General features: G+C 47.0%; 1 protein-coding gene across 9 annotated transcripts in view; it reads left to right on the top strand.

Moving 5' to 3' along the window:
• The first annotated feature begins 313 nt into the window (after positions 1 to 313).
• LOC125748761 (rho guanine nucleotide exchange factor 2-like) overlaps positions 314 to 17826 on the top strand; it is a 52661-nt gene continuing 35148 nt past the window's right edge. For 4 of the 9 annotated variants that reach the window (XM_049025302.1, XM_049025297.1, XM_049025301.1 and 1 more), the window contains exons 1-6: positions 314 to 530; positions 3164 to 3410; positions 5572 to 5755; positions 6647 to 6758; positions 7927 to 7966; positions 8259 to 8412. In XM_049025302.1, the coding sequence (XP_048881259.1) occupies positions 521 to 530; positions 3164 to 3410; positions 5572 to 5755; positions 6647 to 6758; positions 7927 to 7966; positions 8259 to 8412 (747 nt within the window). In that variant the 5' untranslated portion in view covers positions 314 to 520. Of the gene's footprint in view, positions 531 to 2286; positions 2322 to 3163; positions 3411 to 5571; positions 5756 to 6646; positions 6759 to 7497; positions 7746 to 7926; positions 7967 to 8258; positions 8413 to 17293; positions 17634 to 17826 lie in introns of those variants that run through there. The other 5 variants (XM_049025299.1, XM_049025298.1, XM_049025303.1 and 2 more) reach the window with 4 other exon arrangements.

The following is a 17826-nucleotide window of genomic DNA, read 5'->3' as shown; positions in this document are numbered from 1 at the left end:
CCTGTAACTGAGAATGGTGACGTCCGTGCAGGGGGGATCATGCAGGGAATAATTGAACACGTGGGTGCTGGAAGAAATTCCCAACAGGCATTAATTAATGAATATACCGTGTCGCCTTGTATGGGCTCAGGATTAAAAAAACAACAACAAAGAAACATAAAAAGATATAAAACAGCGCATATACACTTAAAACGGTGCAGCATAACATGTTGCATAAACAGGCAGACAGCTGAGACTTGACCAGGAGAGGGAGTGGCGTTTTTAAAAAGGAGGGAGGTGGGAATAAAAAATCTGCCTTCCGTGTCAAGAAGAAGTGACTCAGAATTCACCTGCACGGCGGGTCCGTACCTTGGGTGGTAGGCGGGGGGACCGAGGAGAAGAGGGATCGCCTACCTGGGAAGTGCTGCCAGGCTGTGACTTAGGGACGCTTCGCCTGTCCGCTCGCTCCGGTGATTTTGCGGAGGTCACTGTCTGACCCGACGGAGCTTTGCTTGTTTCACACGCGCCTTTGTGGAAATACATGCGAACAGGTGAGTGATGTTGCGTGTGTATTAGACTTTTAAAATGAACCACTCACATTTTTTTGTGTAATTAAAAATAATGAGGGGAAACAGACACCTGTATTTGCCTTTGTTTAATTACGGCTCTGAGATGCTGCGCTTCGGGATTAAAAGCGCACATTTTCTGTCTACATCGTTTCAAAGGTTGATAGCATTGTTCGTTACACTTTCTTAATCTCGGAAAGTATTATTTCAAAATAGTTGCATGCGTTAAGGACGATGTAACATGAAATCTAAAAATCGTGAATTCCAGTAAAAATTAAATAAATAAATAACACCGAATTGGACATTTTCACGAAACTGTCACACGAACGCTAAGCTTGTGTGGGATAAAAGGATGTGCTGTTAAGGACGTGTTCATATCGCTGAACCTTTTAATCAAGAACTAGATACTACCGGTTACCCTGTTTTCATTTGGCCCTTCCTTCATTTAAAATACTCCTTGCTTAACTCGGAATTTTAAAGCAGAGATCAATTTTGTCAGTTTTATCAGTTGTGTTGAAATGCAATGTTTGTGTGGGTTTCCATGCTAACAAGAGTCAGTATCTGCAGATGGAGGAAGGGCAGGGGAGCAAGTCACATGCAGGCAAATGGAAATCTCAGTGGATTTGTGTACAAAATCTGAAATCTTACCTCTCGGACAACACTGGACTTTTACTTTTTTTAAAGAGGCTGTTTTAACGTGGTGCAAGCAGACGGGGCTCGAAACACCCCCCCACCACCACCACCACCCGCCCCCGAAACCAGAGGGACGGAGGGCTCATGTTCTCTGAACACCTTGCTTTTCCTGGGCAGAGCAGGTACCCGTGTCTGATCCAGTATCAGTTTCAGACAATGGTAGAGGATGCGTGGCATAAAAAAGTAAACTGATCTGGGTGATGAAAAGCAGAGCAGATGGCTGATTATCTCTCTTGACCTGTGGCTGTTTCAAAATGCTTATATTATCTTACGGGTTAACACTAAATGCCTGAATAAGAGAAGGAACTAGAGGGGAAGAAAAGCTGCGCTTTCCTGACACAACATGAATATAACCACATATAACTGGAACGTTTGTAGGATATAAATAAAGCTGTAACAAATCGTAATTTCGAGGTGTGCATATTGGCCGGCGTCAGGCACTTGCCTGTGAATGATTGACATCTGGTTGTATGTGGAGGCGTTCAGTAACGCTAACGGGGCAGGTTACTAGCTGTGCTGTCATCTCGGGATGAAGAGGAAACGCTGCTGTTATCTGAACTGTTGACATAGTGGGTCGAACACTCTTTGAGTCTGTGACAAACACTCTGCGTAAACAGAAAGGACTGGCGGACGATCTCAGGACTCTGCGCCTGTGCGCGGCGTCTACGCGTCAGTAACAATCAGATACGCGCACGGCACGAGGAACACAATGGAGCCATGCTGGTGACAGTTAAAGCTTCACCACACATAACAAAGAGTTTTTTGTTGTAAAGTGATTTTTGAAAAATGCCTAATTAAGTTAAGTGAATATTAATTTCAGGCTTGTGAAGGTCAGTAAACTTGTAATGGCAGCTACGGAACTCTAGGGGGTGCTATGCCTTCTTTCGCCAAGATGTCTATGACTGAAAGTTCCAACGAAACCAGTGTTGGAAAAAAAGCACGTCAAGCAACCTCTGATTTTGTCACTTTACACTCTTGACCCCTCATTTGTTTTGCATTCCTGTGTCTCTTATGTCGTCTGCTAGAAAAGATTGTGAATTAAGATTATTCTTCGGTTGTTGAACTGGCTTGCCAACTCAAACCGTAAGTTTCCTGTTTTTGTGTTTGGTTTTGGGGGGGGGGGGGTATTGATGTTGTTTTGGCACTAAGGGGTCATGTCCTTAAACACCCCTAAACTACTCATATTTTGTAAGTACAGTACCAATTACCAGTACCAGTCTGGAGACACCTACTGAGAATGTGTTTTTCATCAAGATAATAACCCTAAATGCACCTCAAGGTTGTAGTAAGTATTATCCTGTGAACAAGGAAGGAGATGGTGTGCTGTAACAGATTACCAGCCCCCCCCAACCCCCACAATCGCCCTGACCTAAACCCTATACAGCAGGTTTGGGATGAGTTGGGTCAAAGAGTAAGAATAAGGTGCCAACTTGTGCCCAGAACTTGTGGAAACTCCTTCATTCCTGTTGGAGAAGCATTCCAGGTGGCTACATCTGGAAGTTGGTTGATAGAATGCAGGGAGTCTGTGATGCTGTCATCAAAGCAAAAAGGGGCTGTTTTGTAAAGTCTGATATTTGAAAAAAAATTGAGATGGCGAACACCTCTCATGATTCTTGCAATATTTTATATGTTTTATTTAATTGCCTTTTACTGTATGGTCAATAACATTGCTAAAATAGAGACGTATTAAAAGCAGGTGTGTCCAGACTTTTGATTAGTATTGTATACAGTTAAAGTCTCTGAATACGTATGCATGCGTATGCAGATCTATAGGCTACTTCTGGCCAAATTTATGACGGTCTCCCATCTCACGTTCAGCACTAATGGAAAAACGTCAGTGAAAACTGAGGCTGCCACTCCTGACTCTGCTCTGTGATCTGCATCTACACAAATGTGTCTCAAAGTCACGTTTCTTTCCTGTCCAGATGACCACCACACCTCTCCCTGCCCCCCGCTCCCAGCCTTCTCAGGGTGTCCCTCCCCTCGTCCCACCGTGTCCCCCCGTTCTCCCTGCCTCGCCTTCCCTCTGACTCCAAATCTGCCGGCCGGAGACGGGATGGAGATCCAGCGGTCCCCGTTCTTTTCCGCTCCGGGGAAGCAGGACCGCGGAAGGAGATTTAGCTTCGACCAGGTTTCGGGGCTGTGGGGAGATGCGCAGCCCAAGAACCGCAGGTAGGGGGAGCTCCTGAGTCTGGGACGCGGGTATTCCTCGCATTTCAATGCCCACGGCGACTCAACAGTCGTATTCCTGCTCATGTTTTTTCTCTACAGAAGCCCACATCTCTCATCTCCTGGTTACCGCCTCTGCTGTTTTCTTGTTCAAATATTCTGGCACAAACATTCTCCCCATTCAGACGGTTTGAAGTCTGTGAGATGCTGCTGTTCCCCTTGTCCAGTTTGTTCTTTCTGCTCAGTCACATCCTGACATTCTGCCCCAGCTACTGACAGCTCTTTTCACAATCATAGTAACAATCATAGATATAAGGAGGGTATACCTGCAGTACGTTATATTTGGGCTTCCCCCCCCCCATCTGAATAGTTGTTATGTTGGTTTCTTAAAAGGATGTCTGATGCATTGTTTAGCCCCTCCCCCAGTACTAACTTAAACCTGTTCCTGATCTCTTATTGGAGGTCCAGTCTAGCTGCACTAATACCTATTTGGCTCCTTACCAGCTGTTTGCTCATGATTATAACTATTATCTGCCTCGCTGTGCGTCACGTTAGACAAAAGCGTCTGTTAAATAAATAGACGTATATAAATAAAGTAAACATGTATGAACAGCTGTGTGGGGCTGTGAGGCAGTCCGCCGGGCGCACGGTGTTGCAGTGGCGATGGGGACAGTGTGATTATTCTGTTATCCTGCTGCGATCAGACCTTTCGGTGGTCTTCGGTATTTTCAACTGAGAAACTGGTTTTCAATAAAAGAAAATCCAAAGGGAAAATGATTAATTCGGTGGATAACAGCCAGGAACAGCATGCAGTCTCTTCCCTTTGATGACGTTATTTTAACAGCACATTAATAAGACTTATGAAATGATTTGTTAGTTCCTGCACGTTTTACCTTGAACACCAGGACTGGTGTTATTAAATCGTGAGCAATTTTCACATATCAAACTTCGTTTTTGTGCATAATTTTTTTTTCCTGATTTCTTGCCTGTGCCCTAACTCGGAGGCATCACTGTGACCTCATGCTTCCAGGGTCACGGGTTCGATTTCCAACACCATAACCCTGAGTTTGAATACTCTCCCTAGTTTTGCATTGGCTTTCTCGCTTGCTGCTAAAACATGCCGGTCGGGCAGATTGCTGCGCTTGGTGTGAGTCCCGTGATGGACTGGCATCCCATCCAGGGAATGTCCAGCCCCATGTACTGTAAATCCTGGGTAGCTGTCAGGCTCACTGCGATCTCCGATTGTATATCGGTTACAGAGTACGGATGGGTCTGTGGATGGATGGCTCACTGATTCCTATTTGCGTGGAGCTATAGGTGACCCGTCGTTACGAAATGAGTCTTAAGTCGCACTGGTAGAACTGCACCCATAAGACTCATTTCGTGGTGATGGGTGACATATTTGCAGTGCTGTTTTGTTTCTGAGCACAGAAGGCCTGCAGTCTTGGAGCGAATCTGTCCCCTGTCACTGTCACGCTCCCCGGGCGGGTGGACCCAGCCCCGGGCTCGGTGGCCAGTGCGGGGACGCCTGCTGGTAGCAAAGGGAGCTCAGTGTCCCGATTGTGTTTACTGGAGGCCACAGCTCATTGTTTACCGCTACATTGGGGCCCTTTGTGTGAGGTAGCATTGCGCCGGTCACCACCACCGGTCAGACAAGGGGGCTACGCTGGGGACAGCAGGATAACGGTCTCCGGCACCTGGTTACCAGGGATTACAGTCGTAGTGGTCTAGTTTGTTATGGTAAATTTATATCAAGGTAGTAATAGTACTGTAGGAGTAAGTATAGGATTCATTGTGAAGTTGCTATGGCAAAAGTGTTCTATGTGGCAGGGTGGCAGTAGTGATAGCAGTAATAGGGATAGCAGTAGCAGTGGAACTGGTAGTTGCTCTAACCTGTGTAGCTGTATGCGCTGTGCTAACATCCTTGGCAGTAGTATCCGTGGTCGCAGTTGCCGTGACAGCAGTCTTAACGCTTGCAGTGCAGTGACAGCGTCGGGAGGTTACAGCCGGTGGTATTACGGCTGAATAGGTTTTGTGTTTACAAAGACCACATTCTTCTGTGCGGTTTTGTTCTTTCTCACTCTGCTTCTGCACTTTTCCATCTCTCTCCTCTCACTCTCTCCCTCTCTCCCTCTCTCTCACTCGTTTCTGTCTTCTCTGGCAGCGTGAGTCTGGAGAATTTGGACCCCGAAGGCATAGAGCGAATGCTGGACGGGCCCTTTGGGGGGCGCAAAGGGCGGGATCCCCGGAGAGCCCCCATAACCTACTATGCCCAGGACTTGGGCTCCCTGCTGTCACTCACAGAGGAGGAGGTGGGCTCTGACTCAGAGCATTTCTCACTGTTGGAGGTAAGGGTCTGCTGAGGTACGCTAATGGACCAAATGGCTCTTTCTGAGAAGGAATGGGAAAGCATGCGTCGATCAGAACCGTCCTGTTTCCTCTGTATGTTGGTTAAAACTGCCACTCCTTCACATTATGCACTTATCAGTACTGCCACTGGTCAGTATTGCCATGCTGCTCCGTGCTGCATGTCAGTCAGTACTGCCACTCTCCTCCGCACTGCACATCTGTCAGTACTGCCATGCTTCTCTCTGCTGCACGTCAGTCAGTACTGCCGCTCTCCTACGTGCTGCATGTCAGTCAGTACTGCCACACTCCTCCGCGCTGCATGTCGGTCAGTACTGCCACGCTTCTCTCTGCTGCACGTCAGTCAGTACTGCCGCTCTCCTACGTGCTGCATGTCAGTCAGTACTGCTATGCTCTTTTGCGCTGCACATCAGTCAATATTTCCACGTTCCTCCATGCCTCTCATCAGTCAGTACTGCCATACTCCTCCTCACTGCATGTCGGTCAGTACTGCCACGCTTCCGTCTGCTGCACGTCAGTCAGTACTGCCACGCTCCTCCATGCCTCTCGTCAGTCAGTACTGCCACGCTCCTCCATGCCTCTCATCAGTCAGTACTGCCACACTCCTCCGCGCTGCATGTCGGTCAGTACTGCCACGCTTCTCTCTGCTGCACGTCAGTCAGTACTGCCATACTCTGCCATGCCGCCTATCAGTACTGCCACGCTCCTCCATGCCACCCGTCGGTCAGTACTGCCATTGTCCTTCATACTACATGCACCAGGTTATGCTGGTCTTCCGGGGGTTGGGCCGAAGCAGGGGTGTAGTAGTGACAGTGGTCCTACTGCAGCTAACGACCCGTTGGTCTAACCTTCTCCGCTGTGCTGTGTTGTAGGAGCAGTCAGCCCAGCTACACGGCTACAGTGCATCTGCACCCACCCTCTGTGCGACTCTCACCAAATCCCAGTCGCTGAGCGCCATCCCACACTCACACCCACATCACCATGGTGAGCCCCCCCTCCCCTAAACCCTGACACGGGTCATTGGGGTCCCTCCACCTCTGCCCATTTCTTCCCTTTTTTGATGATCTGTGTGTAATTATTAGCCTTATGGGTTTGGTCTGTGCGTGTGTGTCTGTGTGTGTGTGTCGTTGTGTGTGTGTGTGTTTCTGTGTGTGTCTGTGTCGTTGTGTGTGTGTGTCGTTGTGTGTGTGTGTCGTTGTGTGTGTGTGTGTCGTTGTGTGTGTGTGTGTCTGTGTGTGTCGTTGTGTGTGTGTGTGTGTGTCGTTGTGTGTGTGTGTGTCTGTGTGTGTCATTGTGTGTGTGTGTCGTTGTGTGTGTGTGTGTCGTTGTGTGTGTCTGTGTGTGTCTGTGTGTGTGTGTCTGTGTGTGTGTGTCATTGTGTGTGTGTCTGTGTGTGTCTGTGTGTGTCATTGTGTGTGTGTGTGTCGTTGTGTGTGTGTGTCTGTGTGTGTCTGTGTGTGTGTGTCGTTGTGTCTGTGTGTGTGTCTGTGTGTGTGTCTGTGTGTGTTATTGTGTGTGTGTGTCATTGTGTGTGTGTGTGTCTGTGTGTGTCGTTGTTTCTGCCACCAAATCAGTACTGCAAAGTGTCCCCCGCTTTCCTCATGACAAGTGCACACTCTCTGTGTGTATGTGACCCCAAAGGGTCACAAGTCACTCAAATCATTAGGTGCGTGTTCTTCTCTGCGCGTGCGCCTGTGTGTGCGTGTTGTTTTTGGTACGTTTGTGTGCCGGCCGCGCACGCAGTCTCCAGCGGCGATGAGGAAGCAGCCTTCCTGCGTTTGTTCTGCCGCGGCTGTGCCTGTCGTCGGCGCACAGCAGCCAGAAGTTTTCGTTCCCGTCCCCTTTGCTGCCCGGCTCTCTGCCCCTCGGCGTCGCCTCCACCGCTTTTCATTTGTGCCTCTCAAAGAGGAAGAAAACCTTCCTTTGCCGAACTGTCCTCCTCGCCTCTGTCTACGCGTCTGTCCGGAGCAGGTAGCCGGTCTGTTTCCCTGTCGTCTTACTTTAGTAGCCAGTGTCTCGCTGGCAGTGGCCGGTGTGGTGCCTGGGTGTTGGTGTTATTCTTCCGAGTGTTGCTTCCTGTCACTGCATACTCGTTCAGCTTGACTCGTCTGCTCGCTGTGATTGCCTTCACTGACACGTCTGTCTCTTTCAGGAGCCTCTGTTTACTCCCTGCTCGAAGGGTCCACACAAGGGTGAGTGAATCTCCCCCAACATACACACACACTTCCACTTCCGTCACTGACCAGCAGGGTGCGCTATTACCTCTCTCGACTAACCCTAACCCTGCCCTGACACTGATATGTGAAATAAATCAATTTCTCTGTTATGCTGATACTGGCACCGCACAAAAGGGAACAGGTGCTTAGGCGAGCGCTCAGCAGGAGGGGGCAATGGGGGGTAGAAAATGCACTGGCCGGCAGGGACTTGGCCTGACAGAGGCGTCTCTGTGCTGCCTTTGTGCGCCTCTCTCCTGTCCTCTCTCAGTGTGGATGCTGGCAGCGGGCTGGGATCTGCGTTCCAGGAGAGCCGGGGGAGGAGGGAGACGCTGGGGGGCAAGCAGGGGGAGCACGAGGTGAAGACAGGCAGCCCACTGGGGCGCACCCTGAGTTTCCTGCGCAAGATGGCGGGGAACCATAAGGTAGGAAAGAGGGGGGTTGGGGGAGGGGGCACCTTTCAGTCCGTACAGCCATAGGGCTTTGGAGTGGGACGTACTAGAGGGTCACAATGGTCATCTGTACTTGTGAATGGTACCCTGGGATGAAAGTGATTTAAGGTGTTTAAATCTACATTTACTCGTATGATGCTTTGATCCAGAACAACTTCCACTAGAGGGAAAGGTCGCAATTTATGTGTACTCCCTGGGATTCGAACCCGCAACCTTCGCGTTGCGAGCACCATGCGATACCTGTTGAGGTACAGGAAGATATTTCGTAAAGCTTCGTAAATGGAGGCTCTTGGCTTTTTGGTAAACGAAATGATCTACTTCTGCCATAACAGCTCTGACGCTCCGCCAACTCCATTGCTCGCTCGGTTGCACAAAGGCGACGATATCTGCGCTGCGCTCGAAGGTGAAATTTCCATTGATACGCCTGTAGGTTTTTAATGTGGAGTCTGATAGCAGCTTTGGCATTTCAGCTGTAACCCATCTGTCTGGGCTTATATATGGCAGTTAATACATATTTTTGTCATTTAAAGGTATTTTTGTTGGCGAACCCTCCAAATGATTGCTGTAAAATTCCCTTGATATAAAAGCCAGGCTAAATAGAACAGGGAACTTGACCAATGCAGTAATGCTAGATGCAAATTTTTTTCCAGTCACTACAGCTGCATCATTCTTTTCTCTGACCTGTTTTCTGCTTGTTTTTCTTCGTTCTTCTCCTGTCTGGTGTTCATTGCAGCTTAAATAGCTTTTAATAACTTTTTAAATGGACTCCTGTGTTTGCGCAAGAGATTAGCACGAGCTAATTTGTTAAATCTGAAAGGGATGTAAAATCTCATTTTCAGACAGGCAAGTGTTACACTGGAACAATCAATTACGCACTTCAGCAAATTACATACATTTGCTTTGCTGCTCGTCCCTCATGAGAAAACTCGAAGGAATTAATCTTTAATGCAGTGTGGTAATCAGCGGCAATGTTTACGGCTACTCAGACCGTGCGTTTGTGTGTGGCCCCTGAGGTTTGGCCCGCTGTTGGCCACAAACAGTCACTACACTGTATTATTATAGTATACATATTAAACTAATAATTGAGATGCTGGAGCAGTGCGCTCTGTTAACCAGCTACCTAGCTATGATCCTCTGGGCCCAGTTGTTCAAAATCTGGATCAGAGTGATTCCGACTTGGAAATCCCACGTATTGTTATTCAGGATCAGGTGATCTATCTTACTTTTACGCTGGTTTTTCAAAGCAACATTGGATTGGATCACTGGATTCCCTGATCCAGACACAAACTTTTTAAGATTACCAAATCTGGTTTAGCCGCATCCTAAACGGTGTGACATATCACAGTGTTACCGACTAGTTATGTAAAGAACAACGGGCCAGTCGGAGGTCGCTTTAAGCGTTATTTGAAGAGAGACAATAGTACAACAAAATAATGCAAACATCCCCTTCTATTTTCAGTTTGTTTTAAAAAGTCAGACCGCTCATCCTGATCAACAATAAGTAAAAACAAATATGCATTATTCACAAATACATTGTGAATTTTAAATCATCAAAAGGTTTAATGTCAAACAGTTAACTATAATAAGGGATGTAATCAGTAGAAACCACTTTTGATTGGTTCATCTCTGGTGACTGTGTCTTTGTAATTAATATACAACGATGAATGATGGTTAAATGTATTATTTTTGTTTGATATTATCTGCTGTTTGGGATATTATTTTCTGGGGCCATTTTTTTTTTACTTTTTGTACTTAGACTTAAGCAGCCTTATGTCTACTGTAATAGTTCAAATGCAAAATATGGATAAGTGCATATATTACATTATACAAATTGACCTGTTTTACAGTTTTATTACATTTTGTTCCTGAAATCCACCCTGAATCCACCCTCCTCCTTGGATCAGGATAATCCTGATTTTTTATTTTTTGGATCAAAGGTATCTCAATCCTACTAAAAAATTTTGGAACAACTCATACTCAAAGTTTAATCCAGATCGAAACCAAGATTGGATTACCTGATCTAATCCGATTTCAGAATCCTTTTGAACAATCCGCTTTCAAGATTTGATCCAATCTGAAAACCGGAGCCTGTTCAGATTACTTCTGAACAAGTGGGCCCTGATTCTACTCACTAGCAAAGTTACTCACTGGTTAACAATACGGGCAGCCAGGATGTGATCACATTCCAGCAGCAGCAGGAAATAGAAATTAAAGGTAGGAAGTCTCTAACAGAACATTTGCCTAAGATGACCAGCTTCTCCATCACAAACAATGAAAAGGCTGTAGGGGCCACAGCAAATTTTACAAATGCAGATGGCAGGGGGAGGGAGGCGGGGTTTTGGACTGGGACGGTGGGGCCCCTCAAAGAACAAACCCACCTATGATGGTAATAGCAACAGAAGCTTTACACTGAAGTGGGTACGAATGTGAAGTTGTACTCCAGTGTCGCTACCAGTAATGGCCAATAGAGGGAGCTATACATCACTTTTTTTCTGCGATATTTCCAGTCATCGTAGCAGTAAGGAGTTTTGGGACATCGTGGTGCGTGGCAGTTTAAGGGGCAGTCGCTCTGTGAGACGGAAAAAGGCAGCGCTGCCGATTGTTGATGTTGTGCAGAGTTTTGAAAAGTCGGGGCCAGAAATTCAGGCTTGGTCCCCAGACACCTCTGTCCGCTTTGTGAGCATTTAAGAACAAAAGGCAGACATGCAGTGTTGGGGAAGTTACTCACAAAAGTAACCCGTTACAGACAGAGGTGGAAAGTTCAGGTTCAGAAAGTACAAATCCAGACCAAGATTTTGTTTCAAGCAGCCAGTTAGAGTACTCTGTGACTGTGACCCTTTATACTTAGCTGTTTGACTAGGCTGTCTGACAGCTGCGTGTGGTGCTGCTGCCTGTAACTGCCTGTTCTGCCCTGGCAGCCTTTCCACGGGCGTTTCAGGTCCACATCACGCCAGGTTAATGTGTGCCCTCCCTCCACCTCTGAAGGGCTATGATGTCAGCCAGGCTGTGCGGTTTGAAGCTCTTCTCAGTAATGACATCACTCCTGCTGATTGCCCCAGTGGGTAATTGCCGACCCAGTCGGAAGCAGCTATTTTTGGTGTGTGACTGGCTGTCCTGTGTCTGCGTTTTGTCGCTGTATTTCCGTGTTTCATTCCCATGTAGTTGTATGACTCAGCCCTGTTTTTGCATGGGGCAATGAAGGGGGCCGGTTACCGTTTGTCACCCCAGAGCAGTGACATGTAGCCCATCCATAACCCTGGTAACGCTCACCGACGCCATCAAGCTGCCGTTTTTTCGCAGACCGCCAAGTTGCAGGCCAGCGAGCGGAGTCGATGAGCTCATTTCCCCGACGACACCAGTGTTCAGGAGACGTTTCTGTCCATACAGGAAGTGGCAGGAAGTCAGTCTCGAGTCTTGAGCCATGAGAATCGGCGTGTGTTTTTGTTGAAAGTGTGTGTGTTTAATGTTTCTTCCGTGCGTCACATAGATAAGTTCCAGAATAACAATTTAGTTTACACTCGAGGCACAATCTCCTGAACTGAAAAATTCCTTGAAAAATATTTCTTTTAAAGCACGGTACAGATTTTCCTGGTGGTAATATAACCAAAATGTAAAACATCTTTATAATATACTGCCATTTAACAATCCATAACTCATTTGCACTTAACCACAGCTTAACTATTTAATTAACTGTCCAGTCCCCTTACAGCTGTTTATTTAGTACAGTGGTGGTACAGAAGCCAACATCAGGCAGCACAGAGCGCAAGGCAGGTGTCAAATACATACGATCTGGGCAATTCAGTGACATAACTGGCTGGTGGGAGGAGCCTCACACAACACTGGAAGGACATAAACCCTGCAGGTGATACAGCCACCCTGCTGCCCTGCGTTAGTGATGCAGTAGTAGATAGTACTCATGCTTTTTGGCATAACTAGATGGCGAGAGGAGTATTAAAACACATTATGGGTTTATTGGTTTAAAATATTAGTGTCTCACCTATAATTTATTTTGCTTCTTAGTCACATCAGTAGCTGTATTGTCTGTTTGTTTTTCTATTTGAAGAGAGGAGAGTTATGCAATAGGGTTATTAGGAAACAGCCCGAACGGCTGAAGAGGATCGTTGAGAGGGGGCATATTGCCACGGAGATTGCAAAGGCACAGTAGCAGTTAGGACACATCTGGAAGGCGTATGTGGGGAACTTGGAAAGCTATACATGCATTATGTGTTGCAGGGGCCTGTTTTTTTTGCAGAACCTTTGTGTGTGTGTGTGTGTGTGTGTGTGTGTGTGTGTGTGTGTGTGTGTCATGCGCTTCACTATCTGTTAGCTCAGCCGTCCAGCGCGTCTTTAAGAAAAACAGGAACTGTGTTTCTTGGCTTGGGTTCTGTCCACGCCACATCCTTGAGATTTTCCAGCCAGGCAGTTCTGGTGGCATGTGCTTGGATTGCATCAGTGCGGGAAAACCTTCTGGCCCCGCCCCGCCCCCCCCCTTCCTGCTCCGTTTTTTCCAGGCACGACCCCCCCTCTCCCCTCCCCGAACTCTCTGACATTTCAGTTCCTCTCAGGAGCAGACCTGAGTTTGCCCACGGTGATTAACGGCTCTGGCGACGGGCAAACCAAGCCGCGTGTGTTCAGTAATAACGCCGAAGCGATGGGGCGACGCTCCCGCTGCGCCGGGGGACTGTAAACTCAGCAAATTTACACGGTTTGATGGATGTTAGGTTTTACCTCCCCGCTCCCTCCAGACTCCTCCGTGCTTTCGGCCTTCATTTACTATCTCTGTGTATCTATCCCTCCTTGCCACAATTTTTATCACTTTCCAAATTGATAGCCAATCTACGCTTCTCTGACTGGGCCAGCTGCCTCTCACCGCCCAGTTTACTCCTCCTCCTCTACCTGATGCTTCCAGTGATTTTTCTTCCCTCTCTTTAATTTTCTTTTAACTTTTTCCCCTGAACTGGTCGTCTTCATTGCTTTGGTATTTTTTGTTGCCCTTCATCTCTCTCTCTCCAACAAGCGCACACGCACTGTCGCTCTCGTTAGCCTCTTGTACGTTGCAGTGTTCCGCTCCCCACAATGGTCCTTTATGGATTGGCATGTGGAGGCTGCAGTGGTGTCAGTCAGACCCTGCACTGAATAGCGGGCCTGTGCTGGCTGTAGCACCTGGCCATTATCTCATTGCAGCAACTTGTTTCACCCGCAGCAAAAACCCACACACCTCCCATGCCAACTGCAGGGACCACCTCCAAACTGATACCAGCACGGTAACTGCGCTGTAACCCATAGCAACGGCTTTCAAAGTTTAAAAAAAAAAAAAAAAATCACACCAGTACGGACGGCTACAGAACGTATTGTCAATAGTGGATAATTAAGTGATTATAGGTGTTATGTCATTTCATTCAGTGGAATCTGACAGATGTAATCAAGGTGGTCTTAAGTTATTAGGTCACTCATTTACACAAGGCTGTATCATTGGAAAGGCGCGGTAAAATCCGGCAAAATAATATTTTTCAAAGATAACTGAAACTTGAGTAGCAATGGAAAGTGAGAAACTGCCCTGTTTGGTAAGGAATCTGGGACCACGATCTTGTGATTATACCCAAAACGGAGCACGGGCCATTTTTTCCAGTTTAATGCCCAGCAGATTTTTTTTTCCAGATCACATATTAATAATGAAAGTTGACATTGCCCTCGTTCAATTAGGATTTGACTATCAGACTGCCTGGCTGAATGACTGACTTTTGGCTTGTCGTCACTGACACACTGTCAGTTAGCCGGAGCTCTGACGCATGTCATCGTACGTCTGGAAGTCTGATGCTGTTGCGGATCAGGCGATAAGCTGAATCAGTCTTAAAGGAGCCGGGTGCTTAAGGACCGCAGCACCGAAGCAGCATGTTGGAGCTTACAAAAGGCCGTCCAGCAAAGAGATCCTGTTGTGCTCTGCTGTCATATCGAGCCTCTCAGCTCATCCTCTTCATGCAGGCTAGCATCTCCGGGTGAGATGCATTAAGCGGACTGTCATCTAGATCAGCGTTTCTCAACCCGCTCCACATTTTTACTCCCGCACATGTGCTAGGTATTCGATGTTCTTGATTGGCTGGGAGCTGGGAGGGAGCAAAAATGTGGATTGTCCTGCACTGTCCTTGATGATGCCCGGGAAGGTGCAGAACAAGACCTATGCAAATAAATAGGTGTCCGAGTCAACGCTTATTACGCTTATGCTAATTAGGCTGCAGAGCAGCTGTTAGATTTACAGTTTAGGAAGGTGCTGAGCCAAGGTAGGGACACCTAGTAGCTGTATTACAGTCCATCAGCATTCTCTGGAACTGCTGTCATCCTCACACCTATGGCCAAGCCTGCCACCAGGGGCCATTCTGGGATTTAACATAATTCATACAGAGATGCCAACCTTGTTTTTTAGCCAATAATATGTTTTGAGTCAGTGAGTGACAGGAAAGAGGACTTCTGGGGACCAATCAGCTTTCAGCTGATGCCTGCGGCCCCGCCTCCATGTATCACTAGGTAGCCGTAGGCATGCGAGACTCTACAAGGGCCTCTGGGGCCCGGGGACACGCTTACTTGCAAGTGCCGGAGCAGGGAGGGAGCTGCTCCAAGCAGGAGCACCGTGGGCTGCAATGGGGTGGCTCATGGGGGTGCTTAGTGACAGATCGGTTCTGTAGCTGCAGACCATGCAGACCACAGTGTGACGAGGGGGGAGAGTGAAGCGGCTCGGCATCACGGGACAGCATTCCACCCCCGGCAGATATCATCTCTCCTATTATTCCAGTGAATGGATATATTTATCCGCAGTGAATTGGGGCCGCTGAAGAAGCAAGTAGCTTTATTAAATGTTAAAGAAAGATGAAAAAAGATAAAAAGGGAAACGGAGGATGATTCGCTCAGAACGGCAACTGGAATCGCAGCAGTAAAATTCAGAGAGGGCAGCTTTTGAGAAAACGTCAGATCGAGAAGATTTATGAGTCACCTCCAGTCGAAGGGGCGAAATGAGACGGACGGTAACGGGAGACAGCTAGTAACTCAACAGCTAGGACCAGGGCTTACAACCAGTAGGTTGCTGCTTCAAGTCCCAGGAGAATCCCAACACTGTAACTTTAAAGCAGGGTGCTTAGCAACCATCTGGACAGAAATATTAAACAGATATTTTTACAGCTATGTTTGAAGTATTTGGTAAGCTAATATAATAACATGAATAGTAAAACATGCTAAAAAATACAAATCAGAAAGGCAGCGAGGGAGTGGTCGGTTCTTTGATGGTCTGTGGTTTGTGCGAACTCTTGTGTGGGGGAGTGAGGCTTTGGCTGCGACTGTCTGTAACTCAGGGCGTTCCTCTCTGTCGCACGCTCTCCTCTAAATATAGACCCAGTCCCCAGTATTGCCTCCTCTCTCGCCGTCTCTCGCTGCCTATAAACTTTCCCCTTATTTACTTTTCCTTCTTCCATCAATTATACTTCACTGAATTTGGCCCTTTGTCCTTATTCTTATTAGTCCCTTAGCTGCACATGTTTTCCAGCCGAGTTTGATGCTTGTGCACCCCCCCCCCCCCCCCCCCCCCATCGTCAGATCCTGTTAGGCTCAGTTTGCATCAGACCTTGGAAGATGGACTCCTGCGATGTTCTAGCCTTTTTGTTCAGGTATGGGTTAGAGGTCTAGAGGTTCGTATGTGACCACCGAGTCAATGCACTATGAACTGATGAGGCTGCTTAAAAAATAACAGGGTTCCCAGCTCTCACGCATCTGGTGTGACACTCACGCTTTCAGACTCTCACACTCATGCAAGAAATCCTACGGCAAATCTATATTATTCCATCATAGCCCTAACCTAGCTACATCAAAAGGGTATTGCAGACCCTACAGACTATTTACAAGGTAATAATACTGTTTCATACATATGTGCGCATGCTTGTCTCCAATTGAAAATTTCACGACAGCCAGCTGACCATGACACTGTCTGCTGTGGCTGTAAAGTCCTGTAATGGCAGCAGAGATAGTTTAGTGATTTTTACACAGTATAAAGGGTAGTAGTGTTTGTGACATTTTGAGCACTGGGACAGGTCATCCTGTCAGACTCACCATTTGGAATTTTTGAGCAGTGAATGGCCAGAACTTATCAATTATTGATGGCTAGAGTTTCTGGGCTGCGTGTGACCTGCCAAGGGTGAGATGTGAAGGTATTTGGCTTACGAGGTCCGTTTCGCTCCCTGCTCTCTCGGTAATAAAGCACACATTAGCAGGTTCGTCACTAATTTCGTCTACGTATCCATCTTTTCCCTCCAGTGATACGATATGTTGTCACGATTTTCAGTCAGGTTGGGGAGTATTTTCAGTGATGCGATGTAAATTCAATTCCTTCCTTTTAAGCAAAAAAAAATTCTGGTGAAATGAATCATAACTGTCGCACAATCAGATGAGAAATGACACGGCAAACCCCGTGGCTACATTTAGCCACCTCTGCACGCTAAACGCTGAGTCTACATTTTATCCCGTTGTGTAACTGTATATCGATGAAGGGGATGCTTGACAAGCTTTGCCACGTCGATGACGAGGTATAGGCTGTTCTCCGTCAGACCAGCTTTTTCGGAGGTTTTAAATATAAACCTCGTTTTACCGCTAAGTACAGAACATACTACAAATTACCATGCACACCCCGATCTTCCGTTTCTACCCACATCTGATCCGCCGCCGCAGTAACGTAATGAAATCAAATGAAATGTACAAGTAATAAGAACATTTTTCTCATTGGCTGCGAGCTGCTGTCAGATGGGCGGGGCCTATGCGGTGTCCCCGCCCCGGAAGGCGTGGCCTCGGAGGCAGCATCGCTGGTGTGTAATGTACCTTCATAGAGTTTCCTGTATCAAAAAGTGTGGTCTGCTTCCCAGTAAGCCGGAGGTATCGACGGGGCTCACTGAAATAAGTTAAAGGCTCTCGCTTAATGCCGATATGCTTTGATTTTACGTCCCTGATCGGAGACCAGAATCTGGAATTATTTTTAGTGGCAAAAAAATTATAAGCCGGCAATATATAATATTGCGGTTGTTTAGTTTTTTAAATTCTATATAGCTGCTTGCATCGCAACTCAGGGTTATTTGTATTGATAAATAAAGCTCGCTATGTCTCGCGTTACGGATCCGCTGCCAAAAACCCGACAGGAGAGAATCAAGGAGATCAATTTGCGGGTAAGTTATCGTTCACGATCTCCCTCGGCGCTGTGCACTCGGCGAAAGCAGAACGTTATCCGGAACAGCTTTCTTACTTTTGGGTAAATCGCTAATACAAAAGAAACGATATTCTGAGTAGCGCACACAATAAAAGCGTATTGTTGTTGTTGGGTTTTTTTTTTTGTTTTTTTTTTTTTATGATGATGATGAT

The sequence above is a fragment of the Brienomyrus brachyistius genome, chromosome 9 (assembly GCF_023856365.1).
Source record: "Brienomyrus brachyistius isolate T26 chromosome 9, BBRACH_0.4, whole genome shotgun sequence".
Classification (NCBI taxonomy): Eukaryota; Metazoa; Chordata; class Actinopteri; order Osteoglossiformes; family Mormyridae; genus Brienomyrus; species Brienomyrus brachyistius.
This window is presented reverse-complemented; position numbering and strand designations above follow the sequence as displayed.